At 35.2% G+C, this 14,235-nt stretch overlaps 1 protein-coding gene across 5 annotated transcripts in view; it reads right to left on the bottom strand.

The window, feature by feature from the left end:
* Positions 1-5,318: 5,318 nt before the first annotated feature.
* The window catches only part of NDST3 (N-deacetylase and N-sulfotransferase 3), a 175,973-nt gene continuing 167,056 nt past the window's right edge, over positions 5,319-14,235 (bottom strand). For 4 of the 5 annotated variants that reach the window (XM_032333268.1, XM_032333273.1, XM_032333269.1 and 1 more), the window contains 2 exons: positions 12,780-12,882; positions 5,319-8,078 (listed from right to left, as the gene is read on the bottom strand). In XM_032333268.1, the coding sequence (XP_032189159.1) occupies positions 7,959-8,078; positions 12,780-12,882 (223 nt within the window). In that variant the 3' untranslated portion in view covers positions 5,319-7,958. Of the gene's footprint in view, positions 8,079-12,779; positions 12,883-14,235 lie in introns of those variants that run through there. The other variant, XM_032333272.1, reaches the window with a different exon arrangement.

Here is a 14,235-nt window from a genome sequence, read left to right as displayed (position 1 = left end):
AGGTTTAGAGGGAGAGGGAGAAGCAAATTCTGTGCTGAGCAGGGAGCCCGATGCAGGACTCGATCCCGGGACCTTGGGATCATGACCGGACCAGAAGGCAGATGTTAACAGGCTGAGTCACCCAGGTGCCCAAACTTTTACTATTATAATGATGTACCATGAATAATGATTCTGTAACTTCATGCATAGGTCATTTGGAAAATATTGGTTCACTGAATTATTCAGGTCTTCCAAATGTTAATGTTTCATTATATAATATTAGAAAATAATATTTGTTAATATCACCATCAACCTCATCAGAAAAAGTATTTAGATGTTAGTCTGCTTTTAGCATCTTAGTAGCAGATACAAGTTCTACAAACTTTAAATTTTCACTTGAAAGTTCAAGTTTAATCATTGGCAATAAATACAGTCAATTGTTTTTCTTGAAGTGACAGGCTCACTTTGTTCATTTTCAAAAAAAATCTTTACCAGTTACTGAAGTCTGTATAACCAGAGTTCTCTGTCAGTCATTTTTTCAAGTAAAGATAATCCTCCACAAATGAAGTAGCTGGTTTTCTTTTAGTTTCGATATATTGAATAAAAATAAGAAGAAAACGAAGTAGATCGTTCAATTTGCAGCTCAATTGCTCAAGTGCTTTTGCCTGAGACAACAGTACTTCGGTAGGTGGCAGAAGTACTCTAAGCTTACTTCCCGTTTTGTCACAGTGAGTATTAAAAAGACAGGTACTCAAGGTTGAAATTTATTAATATTAATAATTCTTACTGCTTCATCAGGACATTCTAAAGTGCAGCTGAATTTTCTTTTTTTTAATGAGTGTGTGTAATTGTGAAGAATATAATGACTACTAGTACAGATTAATGTCACTATCTTAATTTATGTTAAAGTACCAACAGTTTCATCTATTATTGCTATTGTAGAATTGGGGAAAGATCAATAAAAAAGGGGATATAATAAATTAGTATTTTTATAAAGATATTTTGACTCTGCAGACCCCCTGGAAGAGACTTGGTTTGGCCAGAGGTCCACAGTCTCTATTTTTATTTTTATTTTTTTTTAAATTTTTTATTTATTTGACAGAGAGAGAAATCACAAGTAGGCAGAGAGGCAGGCAGAGTGAGAGAGTGGAGGAAGCAGGCTCCCTTTGGAGCAGAGAGCCCGACGCTGGGCTTTGATCCCAGGACCCTGGGATCATGACCTGAGCCGAAGGCAGAGGCTTTAACCCACTGAGCCAACCAGGCGCCCCCGGACTCTATTTTTAGAACCACTGCAGTAATGTTCTATGTAAGGCTATGCACTAAGATGGAGGTCTTACCTATTACTCAATCTGGGTAATATCCAGTATCTGATGTGCTGAAGTCAGCTGCTGCTTAGATCTCCTCCTCTGTCATCTTCCCACTAAACTGGGTCCTGAATATTTAGACTTTTTAAGAAAAATGGTAGATTGGGGCACCTAGGTGTCTCAGTGGTTAAGTGTCTGACTTGGGCTCAGGTCATGATTCTGTGGTCCTGGGATCCTGCCCCTCATCAGGCTTCCTGCTCAACAGGAAGCCTGCTTTTCCCTCTCCCACTCTCCCTGCTTGTGTTCCCTCTCTTGCTGTGTCTTTCTCTGTCAAATAAATAAATAAAATCTTTAAAAAAATGATAGATATTGCTGTTGTGATAAAAACAGTGCCTTTACTTAGAATAAAAATTCAAATATTTCTCCCTTGTCCCATAATCTAGTCCCACTTAATAAAGGTAATTCCCTTTTACCTTTTCTGTTCAAGTTATTGTTGATTATCTCCATAATTCTGATTATCTTCTACCTTAATTTCTTGGTTTGCCAACTTTAAGCAATATCTGTTGGTTTCCCACTGAAGGATCATTTAGCTCATTTATATTATTCTTCTTATTTATACTTTTTTTTTTTAAAGATTTATTTATTTATTTATTTGACAGAGAGAGATCACAAGTAGGCAGAGAGGCAGGCAGAGAGAGAGAGCGGGGAAGCAGGCTCCCTGCTGAGCAGAGCGCCCGATGCAGGACTCCATCCCAGGACCCTGAGATCACAACCCGAGCCGAAGGCAGTGGCTCAATCCACGTGTTTCCTTATTTGAGAGACAGAGACAGAACACACAAATGGGGGAAAGGGCAGAAGGAGAGGGAGAAGCAAACTCCCTGCTGAGCAGGGAGCCTTATGTGGGGATTGATGCCAGGATCTTGGAATCATGACTTGAGCCAAAGGCAGACACTGAACTGACTGAGCCACCCAGGTGCCCCCTTCTCATTTATACTTGTTCATCCTCATAATTTTTGAGATATATTCATATTTTCATTTTTGTTTCTAAGTTCTTTTTGTTGTGTTTGTGGCTTTAAATACTGTATTTAAACATAGAGTTCTGCTGAAATTTCTGCTGTGAAACCACAGGCCACAAGCAACCCAGAGTGTTCTCCCAAGAGAAGTGAGGGGTGACAGGTTAACCTACTTCGGCCCAGTTTCTGCTTGCAACTTGACCACCTAGGTCATTCATGGCTCCTGCCTGGTGGGAGGATATGTGAGAGACAGAGAAAGCCAAATGTTATAATAACTAATGATAAAGCAAGGGGAGAACGGGTTTACAGTGATCACATTTGACTTCTTCCATTAACAGATGGAGAAATTGAGGCAGCAAATGTAAAAGTGACCTATCCAATGATATTTAGTTAAGGATAGATATTGGACTACAGTCTGACCTATCCTCACTGCTACTCTAGTTGTCCTGAGGATATCCCTATAATAAACTGGGGATAGAACAATATGGTTTTATCAAGTTGATCCTAGATGGGAGTGAGACTTTCTCAATATTATATTTTCCTAGCCTTTTGTTATTTTTAAAATGATAATCTTTAACTCTGTAAAAGTTTTTTGAACATATTCATTTGTATGGGATAGACTTTATTTTCTGATAGTAGGTTTTGTGGGCCTTTAGGAATTGTGTTTGTTTTCATAATTATTAAACTTGTTCTGGTGATCTGTGATCAGTGATTATGACTTGCTGAAAGTTCAGATGATGGTTAACATTTTTTTTATCAAGAAAGCACATCTTAATTAAGGTGAAAATAAATAAAAAAAATAGTTGTGTTTGCTTTAAAGGACATAAATTTCATAAATTCTGAAAAGATACATTAGAACCCTAGGAATATATAACATTTTGAGCTTGCATTTCTGTATAAAGTGTCTGAAACTTAAAAAAAGAATCAGATTCAGAATATTATTTACCAAATAGAGAAAAAAAGAGCAATCTTCTCTGGTCCGACTGTACAAATTATGCATAATATTTAAGAGCAAGATCTGGTTTGCATTTTAGTTATTGATTTGAAATAGAGCATTTTGGCTTCAGATATGTAGACAGCAGGCAGTTCCTGTACTTAATTTATCCCCTCATCACCAAGAAGCAGCTTGATGTAGACAGTTTTATGTAAGGTTTGTCACAGATCCTGTGTGCTTTGGAAATGTTTCACATTTCATTAAGTTTAATTCAGTTTTCTGTATGATAAAATGTGGGTAAATACATTCTTCCTAACAATATCTTGGAGACTTTATGCTGCGGGTAATAAATTTGTGAAATTTTTTTTTTCACTTCCTTGAAAGGGATTGCTAGGCAAGTAAAATATTTGCCTAGATCTGGAAAGTAAACGTCTTTCTTTAATACTTACTGACACTAGTCATGATTCCTTTCTCTAAGAGGTGCTCCAGAGGAGATGGTGAAAATATAGTGGGTTCCAATTTTAAGATTTACTAGTCTTTATAATTATAACTTTTGGGCAGAGGCTGAGAAATTATAGAAACTCACAGATTGAGATTGATATATGATTAATGGAAGAAGGTCCAAGGGGGTACCTTTGAATAATAATAAGGTACGAGGAGTACAATTCGTATAATAATAAATAAGTGAAGAAATTCTTTGTGACCTTTGTTGAGAGCAGTGAATGTATAGAGAACTCTATCAGACAATTTATTGAGGACAATAAATGGCAAGAACTAGTGGTAGCACTGGGTAGTGGGACGTGACCCCCAAATTCTGTTAGGTACCCTTGGCTGCAGGTGAGTGGCATACTCAAAGTGGAGTCTAGGTTTTCTTGAGAATGGAATAAATGTCACACTGTCTTGGCTTGACCAAGACATGGCTTGACCTTGTAAATTCAGTCTGCTCTTAGGTAAAGTAAGTGAAGAGAAGGTAGATATTTCTATCCAACACAAATAATTTCTTAAGTATTCATTGCTCTCTCCATGACTGCCAGCTATTTCAGGATGGTGGTATGTGTACTTGGGGTGGGATGGGCAGGAAGAAGGCAGCAGCTATGTCGTAGGTGGTAGCCAAGAAGAGTCAGCTTTGGGAGAATAGAATTCAGTGATAGAATTTAATTTAAAATTAGAGAAATTCCTCCATACCAAACGTATGAACAGTTCAGTGCCTCCGCATTAGTTAGACTTCGGGTTAAAACATCTCTCTTGGAAATTGCAGTACTGATATCTCTAGAAAGCATAATATTTTAAGTCACAAAAAGCCACTAACATTGATGCAGTTGGCTTATTAGCCATCACCAGTTGGTCTTGGAGTAGATGGAACATAGGATAACATATTTAGAGAGAAAATGAGTCGTCCGATGTATTCCATTCTAGAGAACTCTGTGTGTGGGAGACAAACCTATGGGGAAATGGAATGGTGCATGTATTTGGGGGTGGCTGGGGGGCCTTGCAACATGAGAAAATCTGATTTCTAGGGAAGAAAGGGGCTGGAATAGAGGAAAAAAAGTTTGTGGAAGATCTGGATAAATGGCTGCCTCCCCGCACATCTGTTTGTTTGTTTGGTTTTGTGTTTTTTTGGGCAGAGATTTTTTTGGATAGATTTGTAATAAAAGAGAAATTAGTTGACACCTTTTAAAGCTCTAAAGAAAGGAGACCATTTGTGGGCAGCAGAACAGAGTACTGGAGGTAAGAAACACTGTAATCATTCAGGTTCTCAAGTTTAAGTAACAGCTGTTTCTCTTATTCTCTGACTCTAGGATCCCACAGTGACCCAGTTGTTGCTTCTTATCTATTAGAACTAAAAAAAAAAAAAAAAAAAAAAAAAAAAACGGCTACTATTGATTAGAGGGATCTGTGCAGGGTTATATTATTAAAAATAAACTTACCTATTTTCTAATTGGAAGTTTTCCATGCGTCTCTCCATTTTGAGTTATATTAGTGGTACTTGGGTTCTATAACCACCTCCCACTCTGTCCCCGGCAAACACAATCAATCAAATACCTGCTTATTACCTAAAATCACCAGGCCCAAACTTTTCATTTTCTTATCACAGTTTATTGTTGTACATATGAGGTACCATGCTACTATCAGAATTATATTCAGCTTTTTTATTTTAAAAAACTCAGAGAAAAAATGTTTCCAGTAATTTTCATTCAATGTGAATGACAAGAATATCATAGCTATAAACATTGAAATAACCATTTCATTTCTTCCTGAGGAAGTTCCAATTTTAAGCAATGAAAAAGGAATTCTATACAAAGCCAGTTTTAAATCACATTAGCTCTCATTCTTTTCTCATATGTATTTATGTTACTTTTAGAATATCTTAATAACCAGCTGGAGTATATAATGTAGAAAGTATGTATGTACTCTAGAATTTGATGTTGCCTCCAAGATATATTAAGTGGTCAAAAATCCTTTCAAAGGTTTGCTACTATAGATAGCATAATGCCTTTCCTGTGAATGAGTAAATTTTGGTATGATCTTTTCCTTTTTCCTTCATTATACAAGCATCCAGTATGTTTTTTAACATTTATCTTAAAGGGTATGATGTTCCCTTGACTCAGTTTACCTAGACAAAATTGTGCCAGGAGCAGCTTTGTTTAGAAATTTAAATACACGTCTCATCATTAAAACACAAATGTATCATTTTTTTCTTTTTCTTTTTTTTTTTATCAGTAGAAATGCCAAAATAAAACCATGATACTGTATATAACCGCTGGGGCTTACTCTCACTATGTGTGCCCCTCTTAAGCCAGTTTTCTTAAATTAGTGGAGGTGAAACACTACATTCATTTTCCTACCATGCTGGGCAAATGCTGCTTTAAAAAGGCTAGCAGTAAGCATGAAGATTGAGTTCACCATATTTGTCCAAATGACTTTGATATTGCTTTTACAGTAGGGGTCTTGAAAACTTTTTCTTTCTCCAGTTCTTTTGGCTATTAGAGTATTTGTTTAAAACAGTGTATCATTTGGGAGCATAAGACCTTAAAAAATATTTAATAACTATAATGTAGTAAGTGGAAGGGTCTCAGAATTTGTTTTCTAATTAGTGAGTAATTGATAGAGTTTAGTTTCACACATTATAATGACCAAGAAAATATTTGGGCTATGACTTTTCCTTGCATATCTTTTTTTTTCTTGATCATACTTATGATAACATTTTATAATGGCTTATGTAATCATAGCAGGGAATTTGCTACTTAATTTTTTTATATGTACAGTGAATTTAAAAATTAATTAAATGTAAGCATAGGACAATAAGTATGATTCTTTTCTGAATACTTTATTAACCATATGATCAATTAAAGTTTAAGTTAAGGAATCATGTCTGCCTCATCTTTGTACTTCCTCCATTTAATTTGGTAGATAATCTTTATATTTAACTATGTTTTATTGCCTTTCATGAGAGAACATACAAAATATTCTAAAAAAAGGGAGACATGGCCCTGGCTTATTTTCTTCTGCCTTATATTAAAAGTATCATGGGAAATATGAGATTAAAAATCATATATCAATTTGTTTTTTTGTTATAAATCTCTACATTATACAATTTCATTTTGAACTATCTGGAAAGATGCAATTTTTCTATAATTTAAATGTGAATAACATCATCTAAAGACACTGTGCTTAGTTTTCATTTAATAGGTCTTGTTCTGGAGAAAATTTTTAAAAAAGTTTTTACTTTTAAAAGTCAGTATGTTTCTGGAGATGACACATAGCTCACATTCTATGCAAGTGTTTCTGTAGAACCAGTGAGAACTATTGGAGTAGGTTTGTAGCTCACAAAAAGAGAATACAAGTTGTCAATGATAATATCTTCAGACCCCTGCAATTTCTCCCTTTTAGAGGATTTCGTGAGTACAATTTACATTACCATTTACTGTTTTAGTATATTCAGCATGTTTCCATATACGTTTCGATGGCTTTACAACATATCTCAGTATAACAATTACTACAGAGGAGTTAGTAATTTTTACATAAATGCACTAGAGTATGTGTATGAAAAATCAGGTTTTTTTTTTTTTTTGCTATAGCACTTACCTTTTTATTTTGATATAGATAAACCTCGTAGAGAACTTTTCCACTCTCTGATCTAGCAACAAATTATAATTTACAATTCTTTCTAAGTATCCAGTGGATTTATATCTTGGCAAGCATTCTTCATGGGTATTACGCCTTTGGCATTTTATGCTACATTATGATGTTTATTTTGCTTCTTGTTTTGTAGGACACTTTATAGGATCAAAGAATAAGAAAACATTTTACAGGCAAACAGTGATCTAAAAATCTACAGAGACACAATTTTAGTTGATATATAAAAGTGTAAATATTACTATGAAATGGAACAATTCTGCATTTGCATCTGACACGTATATTGGTTGCAGTTGACTTCCACATGAGTGCACAGTAGTCTACAATAATCCCACAGGCTCAGATATGGATTAAGAGAAAGGCCATAGGCCTCAAGGCTTGTAACAGGTATGTTTTCTTTCTTTCTTTGTTTTTTGTTTTTGTTTTTGTTTTTTTCCCCCAGTCATCCACATGCCAGCACATGGAAGGAACTTTGTTCTTTTTTTCTTATTTGAAGAGGTATATTTTTAAACAGCCTTTTGGTAGCTTCTGGAAGCTTTGTGAAAGGTGAATGTTACATGGCAGATGGATTCTCGAGATGTTTTCTCAGTGCTATCTCACTTTCTGCAGCTCCTGTCTCAGCCAGGATGGCAGAGGCTGCCCCAGTCTGTGTAGCAGTTTGGACAGTTCCACATTGTGATCTCGGTAGTAGCTTGACAGAAATGCTCTGCTCTGAGGTGGGATATAAGAGGACATTTCACTTTGAGGATTAAAGTATATTTCATCTACTGTGATGACATTTAAATCTGCATCAATTATACCATACCTGGGTTGAGATTTATATTAAGCATGTGGGCTATTTATTTAGCACAATACAAACACAGCGACTCTCTTCTTCAAAATAGATGCTCTAGGTACATACACTGTTTTTAGCAGGGAAAGAGATTTTGTAGTAAGCATGGGATTTACTTGATTGTGCAGAATTAAATGTTACAGTAACTTGATTGAGTTGCTAGAAAAGTAGCTGTGACTTCAAATCACTTCTGCTTTGGAAGATGTTAGTTTGGTACATGCACAATATCAAATACTCCTTGGTCATCATTAATTTACGTTTAGATTTTGAAGGTATGTAATACTTTCTTAAGAGAGTTTTAAGGTGTACAAAGGCATACTGCTAAAACCAGTATTGTGGTAGGCTTGAAAATGCAGTAGGTAAACCAGGTTAACCTCTAGCTTGCTGTATTTATGTGATTTGACCCAAGGAAGGAAAAGAATGCCTTGTAAACTATCTTGACTTGGAGGGAGGTAGATTTATCTTCACTAAAGAAAAGGTTTTAATAATTGAATTTGTCAAAACTGGAAAGGGCTGTGCTGTGAGATGGCATTTAGTGGCATTCACATATAGTTGGATGACTGTTGTTAGGAATGTTGTAAAGGGAGGATTTCTGCCTCTGTATCTGTACCTCCAGGCTTTGTACTACTCTGAGATTTTCAGCAGAGTTGAACCTTTAAACATTTTGTTATTTAATTCCTTGTGTTATTCTTTTAAAATGTCATATCTGGTACTCGATTTTAAATGCCATAGAAGAAAGTCTCATTTGGTATGGATTGATGTAACAGTGATTTTTGTAGGAATCATGATCACTGGAATTAAATAGAATAGTTGTGCTAATTCTAACCACTACCGGGATCAAGGGAGAACCCAAACCACTGTGTGATTTGTGCCTGTCTGTCTCATTTCTGTTTTTGGTCTTCCTCAGTCATTAGCTCTAAAACCACCGACAGGCTGAGCTGGCACACTCAGACAAAAGAAAACAGTACAGATAAATTTTATTTCCCAGATACTATATCTGGGAGCCTGATCATTCTGTGCCTCCTTTGCTGCCAGCCAGACCTGGAATCTAGGGAAGAACCTTACATCTTTGTCTCTGAGTTTCTGTACTTCCCCATTTTTTTCTCTCTTGCCAGCTTGCACCCAATATTTTCATATGGTAAGTGATTGCACAACATCTTATCTAGGTCTAGGATTGAACTTCCTGGGATCCATTTCTACTGTCCATCCCTTTGGTGTTTGAATTGAACCTCTGATACTGAGGATTATCTCAACCTTACCTCTACCTTTTGGGCATCATTTTCAAACCTGTCTGCCTGTGTCAATGTGCCATTGCAGACAAACTTTGTCCTGTGTCCTATTGTGTATATGCGTGTCCCCGTAATCATGTCCACTTACTCAAGTACCCTTTCCTCTTGTTGCTTTGCTCCCTCATTATGGCAAGAAAAATGAAACGAGATTTGCAATGTATGATATGTTCTATTTTGGAGTCTAGTATGTTCAGGCCAAAACTTACTAGGATACAACTTTGTGGTATGCAGAATTTATTGAACATAAATTGTTATCTCACAGTCATTCAGAAGGGGGGATATTTTAGATAAAACCACAGATAGGATATATGTGAATGTAAGTAAATGTAATCTGACTACTTCATACAAACTCATGTAAAATAATGTAATAAGAGGAGATAATATATACATTTATAATATAAAAGTATAAAAAGAAGGAATCATATAACACCTTCAATATCAGGTTATTTATTGGCCTATTATTAAATTAAAGAATCTACTACATACTTTTGATCTGGAGAGATATTAGATTTAGTGGTTTCTTTTTTTTAAGATTTTTATATACTGAGGATTATCTGAGGATCACAAGTAGGCAGAGAGGCAGGCACAGAAAAGGAGAAGCAGATTCCCTGCTGAGCAGAGAGTCCGAGACAGGCCTCAATCCCAGGATCATGACCAAAGCCAAAGGAAGAGTTTTTAACCCACTGAGCCACCCAGGTGCCCCTAGATTTAGTGGTATTAATTTAGAATGTCAGGTTTTATTCTTCTACACTGTTATTTTCATAAACAAAGTAAAAGTAGGAGTAGGCCAACAACTTTCTTAATTTACCTGGATTAAATGCATTCTATGATGTTTTGGTGAGTTGGGTGCTGGCATTTTTCTGTAATAGGGGGAGAAGCAAGCAACGTGATAATACTGCCTTCTCTCAAACATTCTCACATTCGTGTTTCTGTGGTCTTTAAGAAGCCTTCTTTACTTTACTCTTGCCTTCTCTCTGGTCTCTATTTGCATAAAATCAACCACTCTACGCCTTCAAATAAATCCAGTATATACTTGATATTGTGACATAATAAGAAATATATATAATTGGTTTTCATCTCAGGTTCCTGGCACAGAGCTTCTAAAACCATTTTTTTTCCTCAGTGATAGGGGTGAAAGGAGTGTGTTTTGTTATTCATAATAAGCCCTTTAAACCATACCCAAGTTTATGCTAATGAGGTGACTCTTGGTGGGACCACAGATAGTGTCAGATGGAGAGGGTGGGATGGTAGTTGCTAGAGGAACCAAACATAATATTAGAGGTTGGGAACTCTCAGCTCTATCCTTTGACCTCCAAAGATGGGAAGAGGGACTGGGAATTGAGGTAATGACTAATGGCAGGTGATTTAATCAATCATGCCTATGTTAATGGGACACCCGTAAAAACCTGAAGTGAAGATTCTGGAGAATGTCAGGGTTTGTAAATGCATCCGTGTGCTGGGAGGGTGGCACACCACAAACTCTACAGAGACAGAAACTCCTGTGCTTTAACACTCTTCTGGACCTTGTTCTATGTGCCTCTCACTCTGGTTATTCATTTTTTATCTCTTATAATAATAGAAAATAAAGTGTTTCCCTGGGTTCTCTGAACTGTTATAGCAAATTTTAAAACCTGAGGAAGGGGTCATGAGAACCCTTGATTTATAGCCACTTTGGACAGAAGTAAGTAACCTAGGGACCTGTTACTTGCTATTATAGTCTGAAGGAAGGGAAGGCCTGTGGTAGTAAGTCCTTTACCTGTGGAGTCTATACTGGTTAGTGTCACAATTGAGTTAAACTACAGGGCACTTAGTTGGTATCTGTAGAAATCTGCATACTTGGTTGGTATGAAATGTGGCACATTTGGTGTCAGAAGTGTGAGTTAATAAACTCTTGGAATGTATTACACAGTAACGTTTCTGGAGTATCAATATGGAAGTACTGATATTCTTTTTTTTTTTTAATTAAATTTTTTATTTTTTATTTTTTATAAACATATATTTTTATCCCCAAGCGTACAGGTCTGTGAATCGCCAGGTTTACACACTTCACAGCACTCACCAAAGCACAAACCTTCCCCAATGTCCATAACCCCACCCCCCTTTTCCCAACCCGCCTCCCCCAGCAACCCTCAGTTTGTTTTGTGAGATTAAGAGTCACTTATGGTTTGTCTCCCTCCCAATCCCATCTTGTTTCATTTATTCTTCTCCTACCCACTTAAGCCATCCATCTTTTTCAAAGAAATGGAACAAATAATTCTAAAATTTATATGGAACCAGAAAAGACCTCGAATAGCCAAAGGGATATTGAAAAAGAAAGCCAAAGTTGGTGGCATCACAATTCTGGACTTCAAGCTCTATTACAAAACTGTCATCATCAAGACAGCATGGTACTGGCACAAAAACAGACACATAGATCAATGGAACAGAATAGAGAGCCCAGAAATAGACCTTCAACTCTATGGTCAATTAATCTTTGACAAAGCAGGAAAGAATGTCCAATGGAAGTAGTACTGATATTCTAAAATTTGTTTTTCTTATCTTTCTCTACCACAAAATCTAATATTATGTCTCATTATGTCTGTGTTTGATAGGAGTAAAATAAAATGCTAAGAAAGATGTTCTACAATGTCTTTTAAACATTTTAGTTTAATAAATAGAGAAATAGCCTGGACATAAATGAAAGTGATGTATTTTATATTACTTTCTTGAAATACCATGGAAATACCATGAGTTTCTATTAATGTGTAATTATTAATTAGTGTGTATTAATGTGTAATTATTAATGTGAAATACCATGGAAATACCCTTGAGTTTCTATTAATGTGTAAGGGTTATTTTTATAGTGCTCTAAAGTAAATTTTAATAATCATCCAAAGAAAACTGTTAAAGAAATAGTATTATGCAGACCACATTTACTACTATAGGATGACTTAATGGGGGAAAAAATAGAAATCTTTTGGTCCTGTTCTTAATTTCCAGTTGATGTATTTCCTGTTTTGGTTTAAATTAACATTTTTAGTGCTAAAATTTCTATGAATGTATCATTCTTTTTGTAATCAGACGTTGCCTTCTATGTTCTGCTTCAAAATAGAAAATTCTGTTGTTTTCCTTTATTCCTGCTTGACGTGTGTAATTGGAAAAATCCAAATAAACAACCTAGATACACTGAAATCCACATGTCATTTGTAATTTTTAGAAGGCCTAATTTTTTATTTTAACCACTTTTATAAGAAAATACATATTATTTATTAGTTTGCTTATTAAGTTTGTATTTATAAGCTTTATACTTACATCAGGATCCATTGGAGGGTATTTTCTTCCTTTGCTCTTTCCTAGGCATTTTGTTTTACCTTCTTCCAATAATTGACACCAGAAACCTTTATGAGAATCAAACCTAAAAAAATTAAAAACACAAAACACAAAAAAGTATTTTTAAAGAAATTTATAAGTTATAATGGCCAAAACCATGAATATATTTTTGGATCTTAATCTATAACCAGAGAAACTGGCATATTTTTTGACTAAGTCACTTTGCATAAATTCTTTTGGTATACTTCTGAATTCTTAGTCCATCTGTCATATTTGTAAGTTTGCCAGATTCCTAATAGAAAAATTGTCAGCAGAAGGTCTTCTATTAATAGAAATTAATAAGCCTACCTCCTTCAGCTGGAAGGAAAAAGTTTTATGAATTTCAAGTCTGTTCTTTTCCTTTGTAGCGTTTAAAAATGACAAGTCATGTTTCATCCATATCTATGGACTTAGGTAGTATTTATACCATACAATTACAGAATAATAGAAGAGAAAGTGTTTGGTGTGCCATGGAGTGATTAATTTTAGGATTCTTCAGCTGTCATCCACTTAATTTTTTTCCATAACCCCTTTCTTATTTTGGTATGAGCTCTGTATTAAAGTCACAATACCTATAAATGTGGATTTTCATGGCATAACTATAATCAAAATAATAGTAGCACATTACATTTATATTTTATTTATTTTTAATCTTTCACATGGTATTATTTATTATTTAATATTTTCTTACATTTTAATTTTAATTCCAGTTAGTTAACATACTAAACTTATATTTTAGTTTGCCAAAATGTATTTTTTTAAGATTTTATTTATTTATTTGAGAGAGAGAGCCAGAGAAAACAGGGGAGGGTTAGAGGGAGAGAATCTCAAGCAGACTCAGTGCTGAGCATGGAGCTGAATGTGGGCCCTATCTCATAACTGTGAGATCTTGACCTGAGCCAAAGCCATTGGATGCTCAACTGACTGAGCCACCCAGGTGTCCCAGTTTACCAAAGTATTTTATGTAATTCTTTTTCCTTTTGAGTTTTCATTAAAATCCCTTAATAATATGGAGTACAGGATTCTTCCCATTTTATGGCACTTAACGTGTTTTGGCTTTTCATCAATGTTCACTAAAAGTTAGCTGAATTAAAAAATGAAAAAGAAAAAAATGTTTGTCAAGGTTTATTTCTCTTGGACTATATATTTTTTCCATACCCGGGTCATGACTTAAATCTAGGCCTCCTTACTCTAAGTCCAGTGTCTTTTCTTCTCCACTGGTCTCTGGTTACATTTTATAGTATTATTCATTATGAATAAATAGTAATTTCTATGCTTGAATATAAAAAGTAAGAGTCAGCAATGATAATTCTTTCACATTGCTTTTGTAATTTGATAATTCTATTGCCTTACTTTCTTCTTCATTAGAAATAATTATCACTTGGGGTTACTTTTTCAT

This window comes from Mustela erminea, chromosome 2, assembly GCF_009829155.1.
Source record: "Mustela erminea isolate mMusErm1 chromosome 2, mMusErm1.Pri, whole genome shotgun sequence".
Taxonomy (NCBI): Eukaryota; Metazoa; Chordata; class Mammalia; order Carnivora; family Mustelidae; genus Mustela; species Mustela erminea.
This window is presented reverse-complemented; position numbering and strand designations above follow the sequence as displayed.